Raw genomic sequence first — 14,592 nt, 5'->3', positions numbered from 1 at the left:
TTCATGTTTGGCCCGCTTGACATAGTGCATCGACTAGACATCTTTCCCGTTACTGATTTAATAATATAGAACTACTAGCTGACCAAGTGACACATCTTGCCTACTGCATAGACACTGTTCGATGCTAACTGGAGCGATAAAATATGCTAAAGTATTACTGTTACGCCTCGGAATTTTGGGTTGTTGCGCGGTAAATAGACTAACGTAAGTTAAGGTGGTTATGGCATCCCTACAAGAAAGAAGGGATACTTACTGATTCTAATTAGGATTCCAAAGACACTTGAGGAGAGAGAGGAGAGCTCATTGGAGAAAGTTAAGGCAGAGAGTGTCTTACCCAATGGACAAATGTACCAGCAGGTGTTTCTGGTAATTTACGGGCCTATAAGCTGAACGGATCAAATCGCTGAAATCTGAACTGAATCAGAAAAGTCTGCAGGCACCAGTCACGGTCGACGGGCCATCGACATGTCGACGAACCGTCGATGTGTACCGTCCCTGCGTTTCTGCAATCAAACATTTGCAGGCGCGAGTCGATGGAGCCAGTCGACGGGCCGTCGAACCGCCTCTCTGGAATTTTCTGGTGTCAGCTATAAATAGACGACCCTTGCCCATAATTTTCAGATTTCTCTTTCTCTCTAAGTCTTGGAAGCTCTAGAATATTCCTCATACCATATTATCATATATCCAAGGGAAATCAAGGAGTAAACACCAAGAATTAGTAAAAATCAAGTGTATGGATGCTCACTAGGGTTTGCAGAGATCAAGAAACCCTTTTGTGTTGAAGTAGGGTTTTCTCCAAGTGAGGTATTTTCACCCAAAGTCCATTCCTACACCATCAAAGGTGAGTTTTATGTTTAATTCATTTTATTAAGAACATTGAGTGGTTAAAAGACTTGGATTATGGAAGGAAGAAGAATATAGAGTGCAAATATGGAAATAGTGATATTCTTGAATAGTGACTTGACTTGAATTATAGTTCTTGACATGTTATGAGTACAATTTTGTGATGAATAATATAAATGATGTTAAAGGAGTACTGTATGGGGATGAATAGGGTGTTATGTGAAGAATAAATATGATGTTGTATTATAGGTATGGTTATGGATGACTTTGAAGGTGGATTGGAGAAGTAAACGATGTTTAACTTGAAGAATTTATTGATTATGTTATTATGGGTGTTCTTATTGATGTTTGGGAGTTGTCTTATTTTATGGAAGAAGTTGTCGAAACAAAGGAAATGTCGCCAAATTATCATTAACTCTTAGTTGCTTTAGCTTAAGCTTAAGTATGTTTTCGGTTGTCTAATCTTAGTGCAAATTCTCTTAAAGGTAGAATCGCGAGCTTGAAAGGCAAACAAATAGACGATAGAGTTAAAGAGATATAAAGGTATGTGAGGCTATTGCCCTTCTTTCAAAGGCATGACTCTTACATTGTGATTTCTTCCCTATATTCCCATGACCTTCATACATCCTTAAAGATGAAAGTCAAAGATCCTTAAGAGCTCCTTATGAGATAGAGATGAGATATATTCCATGATAATGATGATGATAATGATGCGTTCATGAGATTGATAATCCTATGTCTACGATTTCATTGATGTTATTCCTTGTTGTTGCCTCACCTCATGATATTAGTTCTTTCGAGGCGAGGCATAGCGATGATAATGTTCCATAATGTAATCGGAGGTTCCCGACCTTACGTCACTCCGATAGATTGATAGCTTTTATTTGAGCTCCCATGCATGCATTGGCTTATGTATATATAAGATTACACCGTGCCTATATGGTCGGGCAGCACCGCTAAGGCGGGCAACTTATAGATGATTACACCGTGTCTATATGGCACGGGTAGCACCACTAGTGGGCGGCGTGAGATGGTTACCTCGGACGCGGGCTAATGATGTTATTGATTCAGACAGTTTACGCATCTATATGTGATATGTTTAAGGGTAAAAGTAAGCATGCATGACTCCGCCTTAAGAGGCAAGCAGTTACAGTTATCTTTTCTTCTTATGCTTTCTATATTTCCTTATTATGTTATCATGTATTCCTTACATACTCGACATTGTTCGTGCGACGTCCTTTTCTTTATGAACGCCGTTTCACGCCCACAGTAGACGGGGAGACGACGTAGGCGCTTGAGCACTTTCGGCGGTTGTATAGGAGCACCCCACTACTGCGGAGGTGCAACCTATTGGTATATTCTTTTGTGTACATATTAGGGGCATGGCGGGGTCCTGTCCCATCTTTATGACTTCAGTAATTCAGTTAGAGGCTCGTAGATACTTATGTGTGGGTTGTAGGTGTTATGTGACTCCTCCATTATATGTGTTGTGCAGCCTTATGGGCCTATGCTTATATATGTTTTGGGAGATGTTTGGTGACTGTCTCACGATAAGTTTGTGTTGAGAATGATATATGCTCAGGTCGAGTATGTTAGTCAGTATATTAAGCTGTGCTCGGTAGTCAGCTCCGGGTACCCGTCATGGCCCCTAGTTGGGTCGTGACAACTACTCCAGTAGATATCACAAACATATAATGAAAGTATCAAAACATTGTAAATACACATACTAGGACCCTCATGGTCTATGTTTGATACTTTAAATCGAACTAATCTAGCTCATGCATGCCCCACATACAAACTCACTCGTTTAGATGCATATAAGCTACACATAAAATATGTTTTTTGATGAAAATATTAAGAGTTAAAGTCTCACTTGCATCAAACAATACAAACCTTACTTCACTTGAAATGCCAAAATTGCTCACAACAATCTCTGATAACCTCAATTTATTCAACTTCATAAATAACTGAACAACACTTTTGGCATATTTTGTTTTCAGCTTATAAGAATTTCATAAAGGAAGTATTGATAAAAATTAATTAATTAAAAGAGCGTAATCTTAGGGAGGACAGATCAGTCCAGTTTTATTTTTTCCATTTATAATAAGTAGAATAAAGTAATTGTTACAAGTTGATTAAAATAAGAAAGGTAAACGATACAAACATGAAGGGAAGTTAGTGTTACAAAGGCAAACGTGAGAGAGGCTTCTAATTTTTCTTTTCCCAAAACAAATTAAGAGAAAAGAAAAAGAGAAAAAGTTAAAGAAAGGGAGGAAAGGAAAAAATTTAAACAAAAATCACACAACAGATTCATGCTAATTTAAAGCCTTAGGCCACCTAGAGCCTGTTTGGATCGACTTATTTTAGGTGATTTTAAGCCAAAATAGCTTTTAAGCACTTTTATCGTGTTGGGTAAAGTAAAAAAGTGATTTTAAGCATTTATTTTAAGTTAAAATAACAAAAATAAGTCAAAAGCCATAAACTAGTACTCACTTTGTCCTAATTTATGTGATACATTTTTCTTTTTAGTATGTCCCAAAAAGAATGACACATTTCCTTATTTGACAATAATTTAACTTTAAACTTTACCTTTTACAACCACACAAATATCCTTGGTTACTTTAGACCACAAGATTTAAAAGTCTCTCTTTATTTTTTTAAACTCCATGTCCAGTCAAACTATATCAAGTAAATTGGGACGGAGGCAGGGGCGGATGGAGCATTATAATATGGGGTTCAATTGAACCCCAAACTTTCAATGCGGTGTACAAATTTATATGTAAAAATTTACTAAATTTACAATAAATAGTAGATATGAACCCATAACTTTAGAAATATAATGGTTCAATGCTAAAAAATTTAAAAGGTTGAACCCTAAGAATTTAAATCTTAGATCCGCCTCTGGACGGAGGGATTATTAAATTTGTATTCAGGTCTTCCTAAAGAGTGTTGGCCGCTATAATAACAAGAGTTGCTTTGTGAAATGAGACTTTGAATTTCCCTTAGAAGATGACTTCAGTAGCCTTCCTCAATCAAGCAACACTTATAATCCCACAACACAACCAAAAAATACTCACCACCAATGCACACTTATTCAAGAAATTCAACCCATTTATCCACTTTCCTAAACTCTCTCTTTACAACCATAATAATTACTCACATTTCCAACTTTACTTCTCTCAACATTCCTACAACACTCAGTCCTTCCCCGAAAAACCACATTCTTTTATGACAAAATGTTTCATTCTTATAACGTTTTCGTTAGCTCTTCTTGCCCTTCGTATTGTTTCCACAGTTCTTGTTCCTGAATTTCCTCAAAGATGGACACGACTAGTCGCATTTTCTAAACAAGCTGAGTTGGAGCTGATGGTGAACATTTGTCCTCGGGATTTGATCCGAGCTGTTGTTGAGTACGAGGATAGACGCTTTTTTCGACATTTTGGGGTTGATCCAGTTGGCGTTGGTCGTGCTGTTTTGTCACTCTCGTCTCGTGGTGGCGGTAGTACTATTCCTCAACAGGTATGAAGTATGCAGATAGGTTCTTTGTTGTTATGTCTCAATGAGCATTCAAATGGTTGCTTATTCATATTAATCCTCCGTTCTAAAATAAATGAATTTTGAATTTTTAGTGTTTGACATGCTCCTTAAGAAAGTTAATTAAAAATATTAATCAAAGGTAATTTATCAATATTACTCTTTTGCTTCTTCGTACTTTTCTTAAAACGAGAGATAGTCAATATTGGACTCTTTGGAAGACCTGTTTAAAGGGGAGGATAATTTTGGAAAAATTTAATTGATACATGTTTGGGCTTTGAAAAATTCATTCAGTTTGGACCATAAAAAAATGTCGCATAAGTTCTTTAAGGGCGCTGACATAACTTGTGGATATTATGATGCATAGACATAAATTCGATTTTGAAAAGCAAAAATTAAAGACCAGCCCATTTGAAGGGCAAAAATTATAGGGATCTTAGTAGCTCAGTTGGTTGGATATCTGAACTTTCACCTTGTTGGTAAGAATTCGAATCCCCACACTGTAATCCCTTCCCCCCATTTCTCCTTCTCCTGTCCCCTATGTAATTAAAAAAAAAAGTTTTTTGAAAAAAAGAAAAGGATAAAAATAAAAATAAGGACAAAATGCAAATTACCCAGGGAGTATTAGTCATAAAAATGTGTAATTTTGTATGCTTGATGGAGTTTAAACTTTGGGAAAAAACGTAAGTACACAATAATCCAATAATATTTACGTACCCAATCCCTATTTTTATGTTCATAGTATAACTATTTTTTTACCGTTTCCTACTAACTTCACAAGATCGTATTCCCAACGTTTTTTCCTTACCTTCTCTACTTCCTCCTTATTCTCATCTTCTTTCATTGTTCCATGAATAACATGGTGGGGAACAGGATGTGAACACAATATAATAATTTTCGTGTTAAATTTTATTTTATGTAGGTTGATAAAAATGTTATACATAGAATAATATTTGTATAATTTATTACACTTTTTATAATAAATTATATATAACTCACATAATTTGATTATACACTATATAGAATTTTATATACCTCGTATAATTTTATTATACATTGTCTAATAAATTATATTCTGTATATTGAAGGTATTATCATGTACATGTGGATGATACCGTGGTTGGATTCTAAAGTCATCAAGCCTTCATACATTAAATATATTTAGTCTAACGTAATCCTTTGTAACTCGATACTATCAAGAAGGAAAAATGGAAATGAATGGAGAGATGAGCAATTGTAGATGGAGAATGTATTAATTTGTTGAAGAAGAGATAGAAGCAAGAAAGATAGATGTTTAGTTAAAGAAGAGAGATAATGACAATAAAAAGGGGATAAATGATACTATAATCTAATCCCTGATTTAGGGGGACTTTTTTTCCATATAATATTTCTTCAATATGTATAAATGTAATAAACAATGTTCTTTTTGAAGAATTTAAAAAGTTATGCTATTTACGTGCTTAATTGTAATACTGTGACTTATGATGTAATTTTCTCTTAAACTTTAAACAACCAGGCCAGGGTTGCTGGCCCATAGGCTACCCAGACGAGCAGGCCCAAAGCCCAAACGCAAGATCACTTTGGGCTTGGTTAAAATAATTAGGGCAGTTTGCAGGTTTGTCCTTCGCTGGGGGTGGTCTTTAATTTTTGTCCCTCAAATTGGTGGTCTTTAATTTTTGTCCTCTGTCTTTGCAAATTCTGCTTTAGATTTGCAAAGGTAGAGGGCAAAAGATAAAGGCGACCAATTTTGAGGGGCAAACTTAAAGACCACCAATTTGAAGGACAAAAATTAAAGACCACCCCAAATGAAGGGCAATCCGCGCAAAAAAAAAGAAATAATTACAACCGCTAGTCAATATACATTAATTATGTATAAAATTTATAAATTTTTTGTATCTACAATTAATATACAAAAAACATACATTTGTTAGCTATTATTTTGGTGGGCAACTATACAATATAGAAATCCCTTCTTTTGTAATAAGCTCTCTGGATAATCTTCATTTTGGCAGTTAGCTGCAGGTAAAAGTTAAGGTCTAGAGTTCCTTCTGCCTTCAGAAAAGAGAAAGCGAGCACTAGAAACCAGTGTTTTAAGAGGCGGGGGCGCCAGGCGAGGCGTTTTACCCCGCACGGAGCGAGGCGTAAGTCTCGAGACACGGGCCATAAGTCTCATTGATCTATGGGGCGTATGTCTCATTCTCTTCAATTTTATAATTTTATTACTAAAAAATAAGCAAAATTACAGTTTTCATTGAAATTCTGCAAATAAATTCAGATAAATCACCAATAATATAAAAAGATTTATTGCAAATATTAATTGAGAAAGGTAACAACACAAAAAATGATAATAGTCTAGACAATCTTCAAAATGAAATCTTCATTCACTTCATCATCATTCGCCAGATCTATTAGTCCTTCCCGACCTCAACTAATATTTGCACTCACTTTTATTTATATATTCAAAGAAGGAAAAGGCCAAAAAGTGTAAGTGCAATGGCAAAAAATGGATAAAGTTGCTTCGGAAACATAGTGCTATGAAATCTCTGTCATATCAATTTCAGGCATAATCATCTTAAAAAAACTATTTATGGCAGTGTTATTTTCTATGAGAGTTGCTTTATTTATTTATATATCTTGAGGAAAAATCACTACAACATGATAGGGGTGGCAATTTTGGCCCAAGTCTAATTGACCCGCCCAGATTTTTATGGGTTTGGGCATGACATACAATTATGATGGGCTAAGTTTGGGCTATTATTGTGAAAACCAACTTAACCCATTTATCCAAGGTAGCCCAAAGCATACCCATTACTTTAGCCCAAATTGACCCATTCATTATTAGAAAAATGACATAAACTACTTACTTAAGACTCTTTAATACAAAACATAACGATATTTTTTCTTATTTACAAAACATAACACTACAAAATATAAGAATCTTCATTTTTTTTTTTTTTTTGAATTTTTTTTTTAAAAAAATATTATTTTAAAAATTTTTAAAATTAATTTTTTATGTTTTATTTTTTTAAAAAATAATTTTTTTCTTGCTCAATGCTTTAAAAAAGATCTCTCTCCTCCTCTCTCTCTAACGTCAAAATTTTGTGTATGAAAATTGAGGATGCATTGTGTCAAAATTTGAGTATAGCTTTTTTCATTTGAAAAAATAAATTTATAATTTGTTTTTAAAAAAATATTGAAATTTGATTTGTTTAAAGTTATGAATATTGTAAAGAATTGATTTGGTCTTTAATATTTTCCATAAATAGGGTGGTTAACTTAGGTTAGAACTTACCTATTATTCATTAATATTGATCCATCTCGAAAATCCATTCATACAATCCAGTGTATTCATTAAATACTCTTTTGGGGTGTATTTTATTTCTCGCAGGTTGATATCCGTTAAATCCCTATCTATTTATTTTTAAAGGATATTTTTTGTATACAACTTTTAAGTATAATAAAGCGAATACAAAATGGCCCATTTGCCACCCCTACAATATGATAACATAAACTATAATTATCATTAGACCAATAATAAGAATCATAATTTATCGCAAAAATACTTTAAAACAATAAAAATCAAATTTAACCCCGGGGCTTACGCTTTTGCGCCCAGGACTTATGCCCCAAACTCTAGGACGTACGCCTTTCATTTGCGCCCCTGAGCGTTTATGGTACGCTCCGCCTCGCCCCGAAACCGCCTCTGAAAACACTGCTTACAACAACAACAACAACAACAACATACCCAGTGTCATCCCACAAGTTGAATCTGGAGAGGGTAGGATGTACACAGATCTTATCCTACCTTTGTGGGGCAGAGAGGTTGTTACCGAAAGATAGAAAGCGAGCACTCTTTCTTTTATTTTAATTTTTGTTTTAACTTTTAAGGGGATTGAGGCTAGGATAACTAAAGCTGAAAAAATAATTTAGCAGTGCAACTTTCATTTATATATTTTTAAATTTCCTTTATTATGGGGGTAGCTGTTTTATCAGTTTAGATATATTAGTGGGGTGTTGCTAAGGCTAGCATGCTAAATTAGAAGTAGAGTGGTCTGTTAGTGGTAGAATATTTTAGACAAAAAATGGGCTGTCAGTAGACCAGATAAGCCAGAAATGTATGCAAGTGTATGATGGGTCTCAACAAAGACTTAATTCAGGTAACAGTTGCTGTCAGCACAATTATCTTCAATAAAATAATTATTGGACCATAACTCCATGTATGCTACAAGAAGTCTTTGGTCAGAAGGATTACATGTCACACTTTGTGTCTATTTCTTTAGAATTGTGGGAAAACCACCCCTCTTATTTATTAATAAAAAAAATGGGTTGTCACCTCAAGTGAATATAAAAGTAGAAGTAAACGATACCTTTTATTTGAATAATGACTTTAGAGAATATATTATGAGGTCATGGTTCATGAGTGCTCAATATTCTTACTATTAATAACCATGGATTCAGGCGGTCATGCCAGATAGACGTTGCAAATGTTATATTTTATGCGCTCAATTGTTGCTAGCACCTAATGTGACGCATATCTCTACTTGGTCACCAATCAATATCAAGTTGGTGTAAAGTGTAAACAGAGTTAATCCAGTAGTCAACGTTAAGCACTAGAGGAAAGCATGAAAAAGCAAATGCAGAAAGTAATAATAGACCAATTCCAGCCTCATCTATACAATTTCCAGCCAAGCTGTTTTTGTTCTTTCTTTCATCATTACTCTATATGGAGTTCATCTTATTCTTTCTCATTTTATCTTTGTTCAGTATTCCTGTCTTTGGTTTTACGTTGACAGAATTTGTCTATCCCAACTTTACCGCGTCCAATCTCCAATTTATCGATAGCACTGGAAGTTTCTTGGTTTCTCGCAATGGAACATTCAAAGCTGCTATCTTCAATCCCGGTTCTGAACAAGTTAATTTCTATTTCTGTGTTATCCATGTTGAATCTAATACCATTATCTGGTCTGCAAATGGTGATGCACCTGTTTCGAATTCAGGAATTATGAGGTTGACCAATAATGGTATCAATATTACAGAAAAAGATGGCAGTTTAAAGTGGTCAACTCCACCATTAAAGTTAGCAGTATACGCGATGCAGCTAGCTGAGGCTGGAAATCTCCTTCTCCTTGATCAGCTTAATGGGACACTTTGGGAAAGCTTTAATCATCCAACAGATACAATTGTAATTGGACAGAAGTTGCGTGTAGGCATGATGCTTTCAAGTGCAATATCAGGTGCGGACTTGTCAAAGGGTCATTACAGGCTTTCTTTGACTGCTTCCGATGCTATGTTACAGTGGCAAGGTCTGACATACTGGAAATTGTCCATGGAAACCAAAGCTTATGCTAATTCAAATTCTGCAGTGGAATACATGTCTGTCAATCAAACAGGTCTGTATCTTTTTGGTCAAGATGGTTCTGTAGTTGTGATAATGGTGAGCTTGTTAAAATCCACTTTTCGAATTGCCAAATTGGATGATTCAGGTCAGTTGATAGTTTTTAGTTTTGTTGCCCCTGACATCAAACAAGATTTTGTTGGGCCAGTGGATGGGTGTAGAGTACCTTATGTTTGTGGAGGGCTTGGTGTATGCACCTCCGGCACGTTATCAGATAATCCTAAATGTTCCTGTCCTGCTAACTTCAATCTTAGATCACATAATTCAAGCAGCTGTGTGCCTAGTGACAGTTCCAATTCTTTGCCAGTTTCTTGTAATTCCACCAACTACAGCAATCTGTCAAATTCTTCCTCCATGTCGTACATAAGACTTGGCTTTGGTATGGATTACTTCACTACTGATTTCACCAAGCCCTTCAGGTATGGGGCAAATTTATCCGTGTGTCAAAATCTCTGCTCAGAAGACTGTTCATGCTTGGGGATATTCTATGCAAACTCATCTGGTTCTTGTTACAAACTTGAAGATGAAATAGGGTCAATTATGTTAAGGACAAGTAGAAACAATGATCTGTTGGGATTTGTTAAGATCCTGGTTGGAGGTTCAACAACCTTGGGGGACAATGATGATTTTGATCAGGAAACTGCAGACTTTCCTTTAGTTGCAATAGTGGTCTTACCTTTCACAGGAATCTTCCTACTGATGGGGTTGGCTTTCATTTTGTGGAGAAGATCTAGACCCCAAACAATCGAAAAGATAAAATCCAAAAATAGCCAACCCAGTTCTCCTTATTCAGAGGACCTGGATGCCTTCTCCATCCCAGGATTACCTGTAAGGTTCGAGTACAAACATCTTCAGGCTGCAACTGATAATTTCAAGACTCAGATCGGGACAGGAGGCTTTGGTGCTGTATATAAGGGCGTGCTCCCTGACAATACTCTGGTTGCCGTAAAGAAGATAATAAGTTTAAGCATTCAAGGGCAGAGAGATTTTTGTACTGAGATTGCAATCATTGGTAGTATTCACCACATAAACTTGGTCAAGTTGAAAGGTTTCTGTGCTCAAGAGAGACAACGCCTATTGGTTTATGAATATATGAACCGTGGATCGCTTGATCGCACTCTTTTTGGTAATATACCTGTCCTGGAATGGCAAGAACGGGTTGAGATCGCTCTTGGTTCTGCCCGCGGACTTGCATACTTGCACAGTGGCTGTGAACAAAAGATTGTCCACTGTGATGTGAAGCCAGAGAACATTCTCTTGCACGATAATTTTCAGGCAAAATATCTGATTTTGGCCTCTCCAAGCTGCTGAATCGAGAACAGTCCAGTCTAATCACAACAATGAGGGGGACTCGTGGCTACCTTGCTCCTGAATGGCTGACAAGTTCTTCAATCTCAGACAAAACTGATGTCTATAGCTTTGGAATGGTACTCCTTGAAATTGTAAGTGGAAGGAAGAACTGCTCTCCAAGAACACAAAGTCACAGCCTTGATGATACTGTCACTGGAGATCACTCATCATCTTCATCTGCACAGGAACTTGTTTATTTCCCTTTATTTGCATTAGAGATGCATGAGCAAGGAAGGTACCTTGAACTTGCTGACCCAAAACTTGAAGGGCGGGTCAGTGGTGGAGATATTGAGAAGTTTGTGCGGGTAGCATTGTGCTGTGTCCATGAGGAGCCATCTCTCAGGCCAACTATGGTTAGTGTTGTTAGCATGTTGGAGGGTGAGATACCACCGACTGAGCCAAGAATGGAATCTCTAAACTTTTTACGCTTCTACGGGCGACGTTTTGCTGAGGCATCAACCATGGAAGAAGCTGGAGGCCAGACTGATGTCATGTTATATCCGCAAGCAAATACTTCTCATGCAACCTCTCGGAGCGTCTCTAATGCTTACTTCTCTTATATTTCGTCCCAACAGATCTCGGGTCCAAGATAGAGTCTAGCTGATGCCACTTGATTCTATAGAAGTGAAGTGCAGATAATCTGTAAATTGTAGTCCAAATGTATATTAGGTTACTCATGAAGAAACATGAAAATGGAATTTCTAAAAAGGGAATACATTCCATTCATAAATCTTGTCTCAGCTTGTTTGGATATAGCAAATGTGTTTGATGTCTGTGTCCAGTAAATGGTGCAAGGCAGTCCCTAGTCTCTACGTCGGACTACCAAGTCTTGGTCCTTCCATCCAAAAAGGACAAAAGCAAGCAAAACAAATTAGAAAAACTAATACTGCTTATACTAAAAGCAAGATGTTTCAATGGCAGAATTTATAAAACGGCATGGAGGATGCTATGCTTGAGTATGTTAAGTACTCAAAAAATAAGAATAGCTTGGTTTTGTCATTAGGTTTATTAGAATTGCAGAGTATGTTTAGGTAAAAAAGAAGCAACGGGATGGGTGTGGAACATCTACAACTTGACAGCCATTAAAATGAGACCTAGAAATTCTTTAGCAGTGAGAGAAAGGTGGCCCTAAGAGATGAGCATCACCTTCATGATATTCTGATTTCTTCTTTTGGAAAATAGCTACTTAGCTAGCACCTTCTTATGACTTCCTCATTCAACGTAGAAATGTATGTTTCATCCTGACACCTCCACTATGACCATCCTTTTTCCCTTCGCCCGCCCTCCAACCCCAGTAAATGGGAACTGATCTTGCTTTATGCTGAAGTATTTATTATACTATATATTTATATGTGCAAAATGCCTCACAATTATAACAATCCAGATAAGAATCCAATAATCCCATTTCTTACTTAAATGAAGACTAAATGGATTACTGCTGCTAAGAGCTTCCCCTAGATTTGTTGTACGAAGAGCATTTCCCTTTTTTCCTTTCTATTAAACACAGAGTACTTTACTTCCGATTGGCCCTCTCTGAATCTCATCCGGTGCACTTGCAGGAAATCCACCTGTACCAGCCAAAGGAACCAAATGTCGTTTTTACAGCATCCGTTATTTAACATGATTCTCATGCTCACTAAGTAATATGTGACCACATCTTTTTGAAATTTCAACCTAAAGATCTAGCCAATTACAATGCCTTTTAATGTTCGGGTGACTGCCAGCTTTCCATTTTTCAGTTTCTTGAAATGCTTCCGTTATTTGAAAGAGAGAGAGAGTACGAATTCTCATTTCTACTCGTTTTTCTTTTCAAACTACAATCTCCTCTTTGGTCTTAGATACTGGCAAAAAGTAGAATTAAGCACCTGTCTGATGACGGCATCTTGGAGAACAAATTGAAAGTGCATAAACTGATTCTTTGTTTGCCTTTCGCATCATTATCCCTGATACAGTAAATATATATTGACAATCAATCTTAATTTTCTGCTTCTCTACTTAGAAAATGATATTGTCTGCTGCAGTAAAATGTTCTTCATTCTCATTATTTACCTGCTTTAGTTCTATTAATTGGAAGGTCAAGGGTGCAGCTTTTTGTCTGTGTTGTTAGATTCTTTTTCTAGTAAGTCATGTATTTCTGTTTATTCAGCATAATCTTCCTATCCGTGGCAGCTTGTCAAAAACTCATTTCTTGAAGAATGAACGCACATTCTTGAGGAAAATTGTTGAGATGATTCTGGCTTTAGCACTAGAGGAACAATCTCAAAAATGGCAATCTTTAGTGCTTATTTGTGTAAGGTCAAGTACATTTTCATTTATTGCTACCCAACTCCATTCATAAATTTCTTCAGCGACTGGAAAAAAATAAATGCATTTTGCGTTTGTTCTTTCTTCATATTAATTTATTCTTTCATTAAATCAATTTGGTTATGGTCCGATTGTGGAACATAGGATGGAGATTAATCTAAGGAATGCAATATGACCTTTCTTGGTAAAAGAACATCATCAAGTAAATGATATTTCAACTATCTTATCAAATGGATATATATTTCATGTTTGTCCCTCCATGACAAGTCATGTGATCTATTTGGTTTTTTTTCTTGTTATGCATGAATTCTAACAGCGCCTATGGCAGAACAGATATATTGGGGACATGGTATTTATGGTATTCAATCTGCATCAAAGTTTTATTTCGGGAAGCTCATATCCCTTCTTAGCTTGGGAGAATGTGCTATGCTTGCAGCAATGATACCAGCACCAGAGCTGCGGTCACCATTCAGGGACTCTAGCAGGTTTGTAGCTCATAGAGACTTGTAACTTACTGTTTCCCTGTTGGACGTAGCTTCTTCTTATGGGGGTACTTCTGCATTTTATTGCTTGTCTGGAAACATAAACCTTGATGTGATGTCCTCAGAGGAAAGATCTTCCAAGCTAGAGTTTTGAAAAGGATGGTCGAATTTGGATTTCTAGATGTCGAGGTGGCAGGCATTGCTGTAAAACAACCTCTCGTATTTAATTCTGGAAGCTCAGCTCATTCAGATGGGTTCTTGATTATATCGCAAGAGGTAAATCCAGATTTCTTTTTTCCAGTCTCATTTCAGTTCTGATCTTAAATTTTGAGCCGGTGCATTTTCCTTCTACAAAACTCAATGAGATGAATCATCTTGTCAAATCCGTAACAAGATCAAACTTTGTCAGTTCCTTTGCCCATCATTCCTCAGTTACATCCATTACTTCAGATTATTATCATGATCATTTTACTCTTTTAGGAACCCTCGGAAAAGCATTTAACATAACATCTAAAACTTACGAAACATGGTAATTAGCCTAGAAGTTAATACTTATCTAGCATTGACAACTCCAAAGATAAGTTCTTCAAGCAAGTTTGTTGGTTCAATGAACTACCTTAAAATTTGCTTTGTCTTGTTTCTGGTGAATTCATCATTTAGCATTCAGGTATGAACACAAAGTGC

General features: G+C 36.3%; 2 protein-coding genes across 2 annotated transcripts; both read left to right on the top strand.

The window, feature by feature from the left end:
- Window positions 1–8,773: 8,773 nt before the first annotated feature.
- LOC132034169 (G-type lectin S-receptor-like serine/threonine-protein kinase At5g35370) lies at window positions 8,774–11,852 on the top strand. The gene is given in 2 exon segments (XM_059424441.1): window positions 8,774–11,045; window positions 11,048–11,852. Coding segments are annotated over 2 exon segments (2,613 nt in total). The 5' UTR covers window positions 8,774–9,100; the 3' UTR covers window positions 11,716–11,852.
- Window positions 11,853–13,506: 1,654 nt separating this feature from the next.
- Window positions 13,507–14,226, top strand: LOC132034981 (uncharacterized). The gene is made up of 2 exons (XM_059425303.1): window positions 13,507–13,911; window positions 14,034–14,226. Exons 1-2 carry the CDS (start codon window positions 13,748–13,750, stop codon window positions 14,224–14,226), a joined length of 357 nt encoding a protein of 118 aa, XP_059281286.1. The 5' UTR covers window positions 13,507–13,747.
- The last annotated feature ends 366 nt before the right edge of the window (window positions 14,227–14,592 follow it).

This window comes from Lycium ferocissimum, chromosome 10 (assembly GCF_029784015.1).
Source record: "Lycium ferocissimum isolate CSIRO_LF1 chromosome 10, AGI_CSIRO_Lferr_CH_V1, whole genome shotgun sequence".
NCBI classification, from domain to species: domain Eukaryota; kingdom Viridiplantae; phylum Streptophyta; class Magnoliopsida; order Solanales; family Solanaceae; genus Lycium; species Lycium ferocissimum.
Note: the sequence above shows the minus strand (reverse complement) of the source record. Positions and strands in the feature narration are given on the sequence as shown.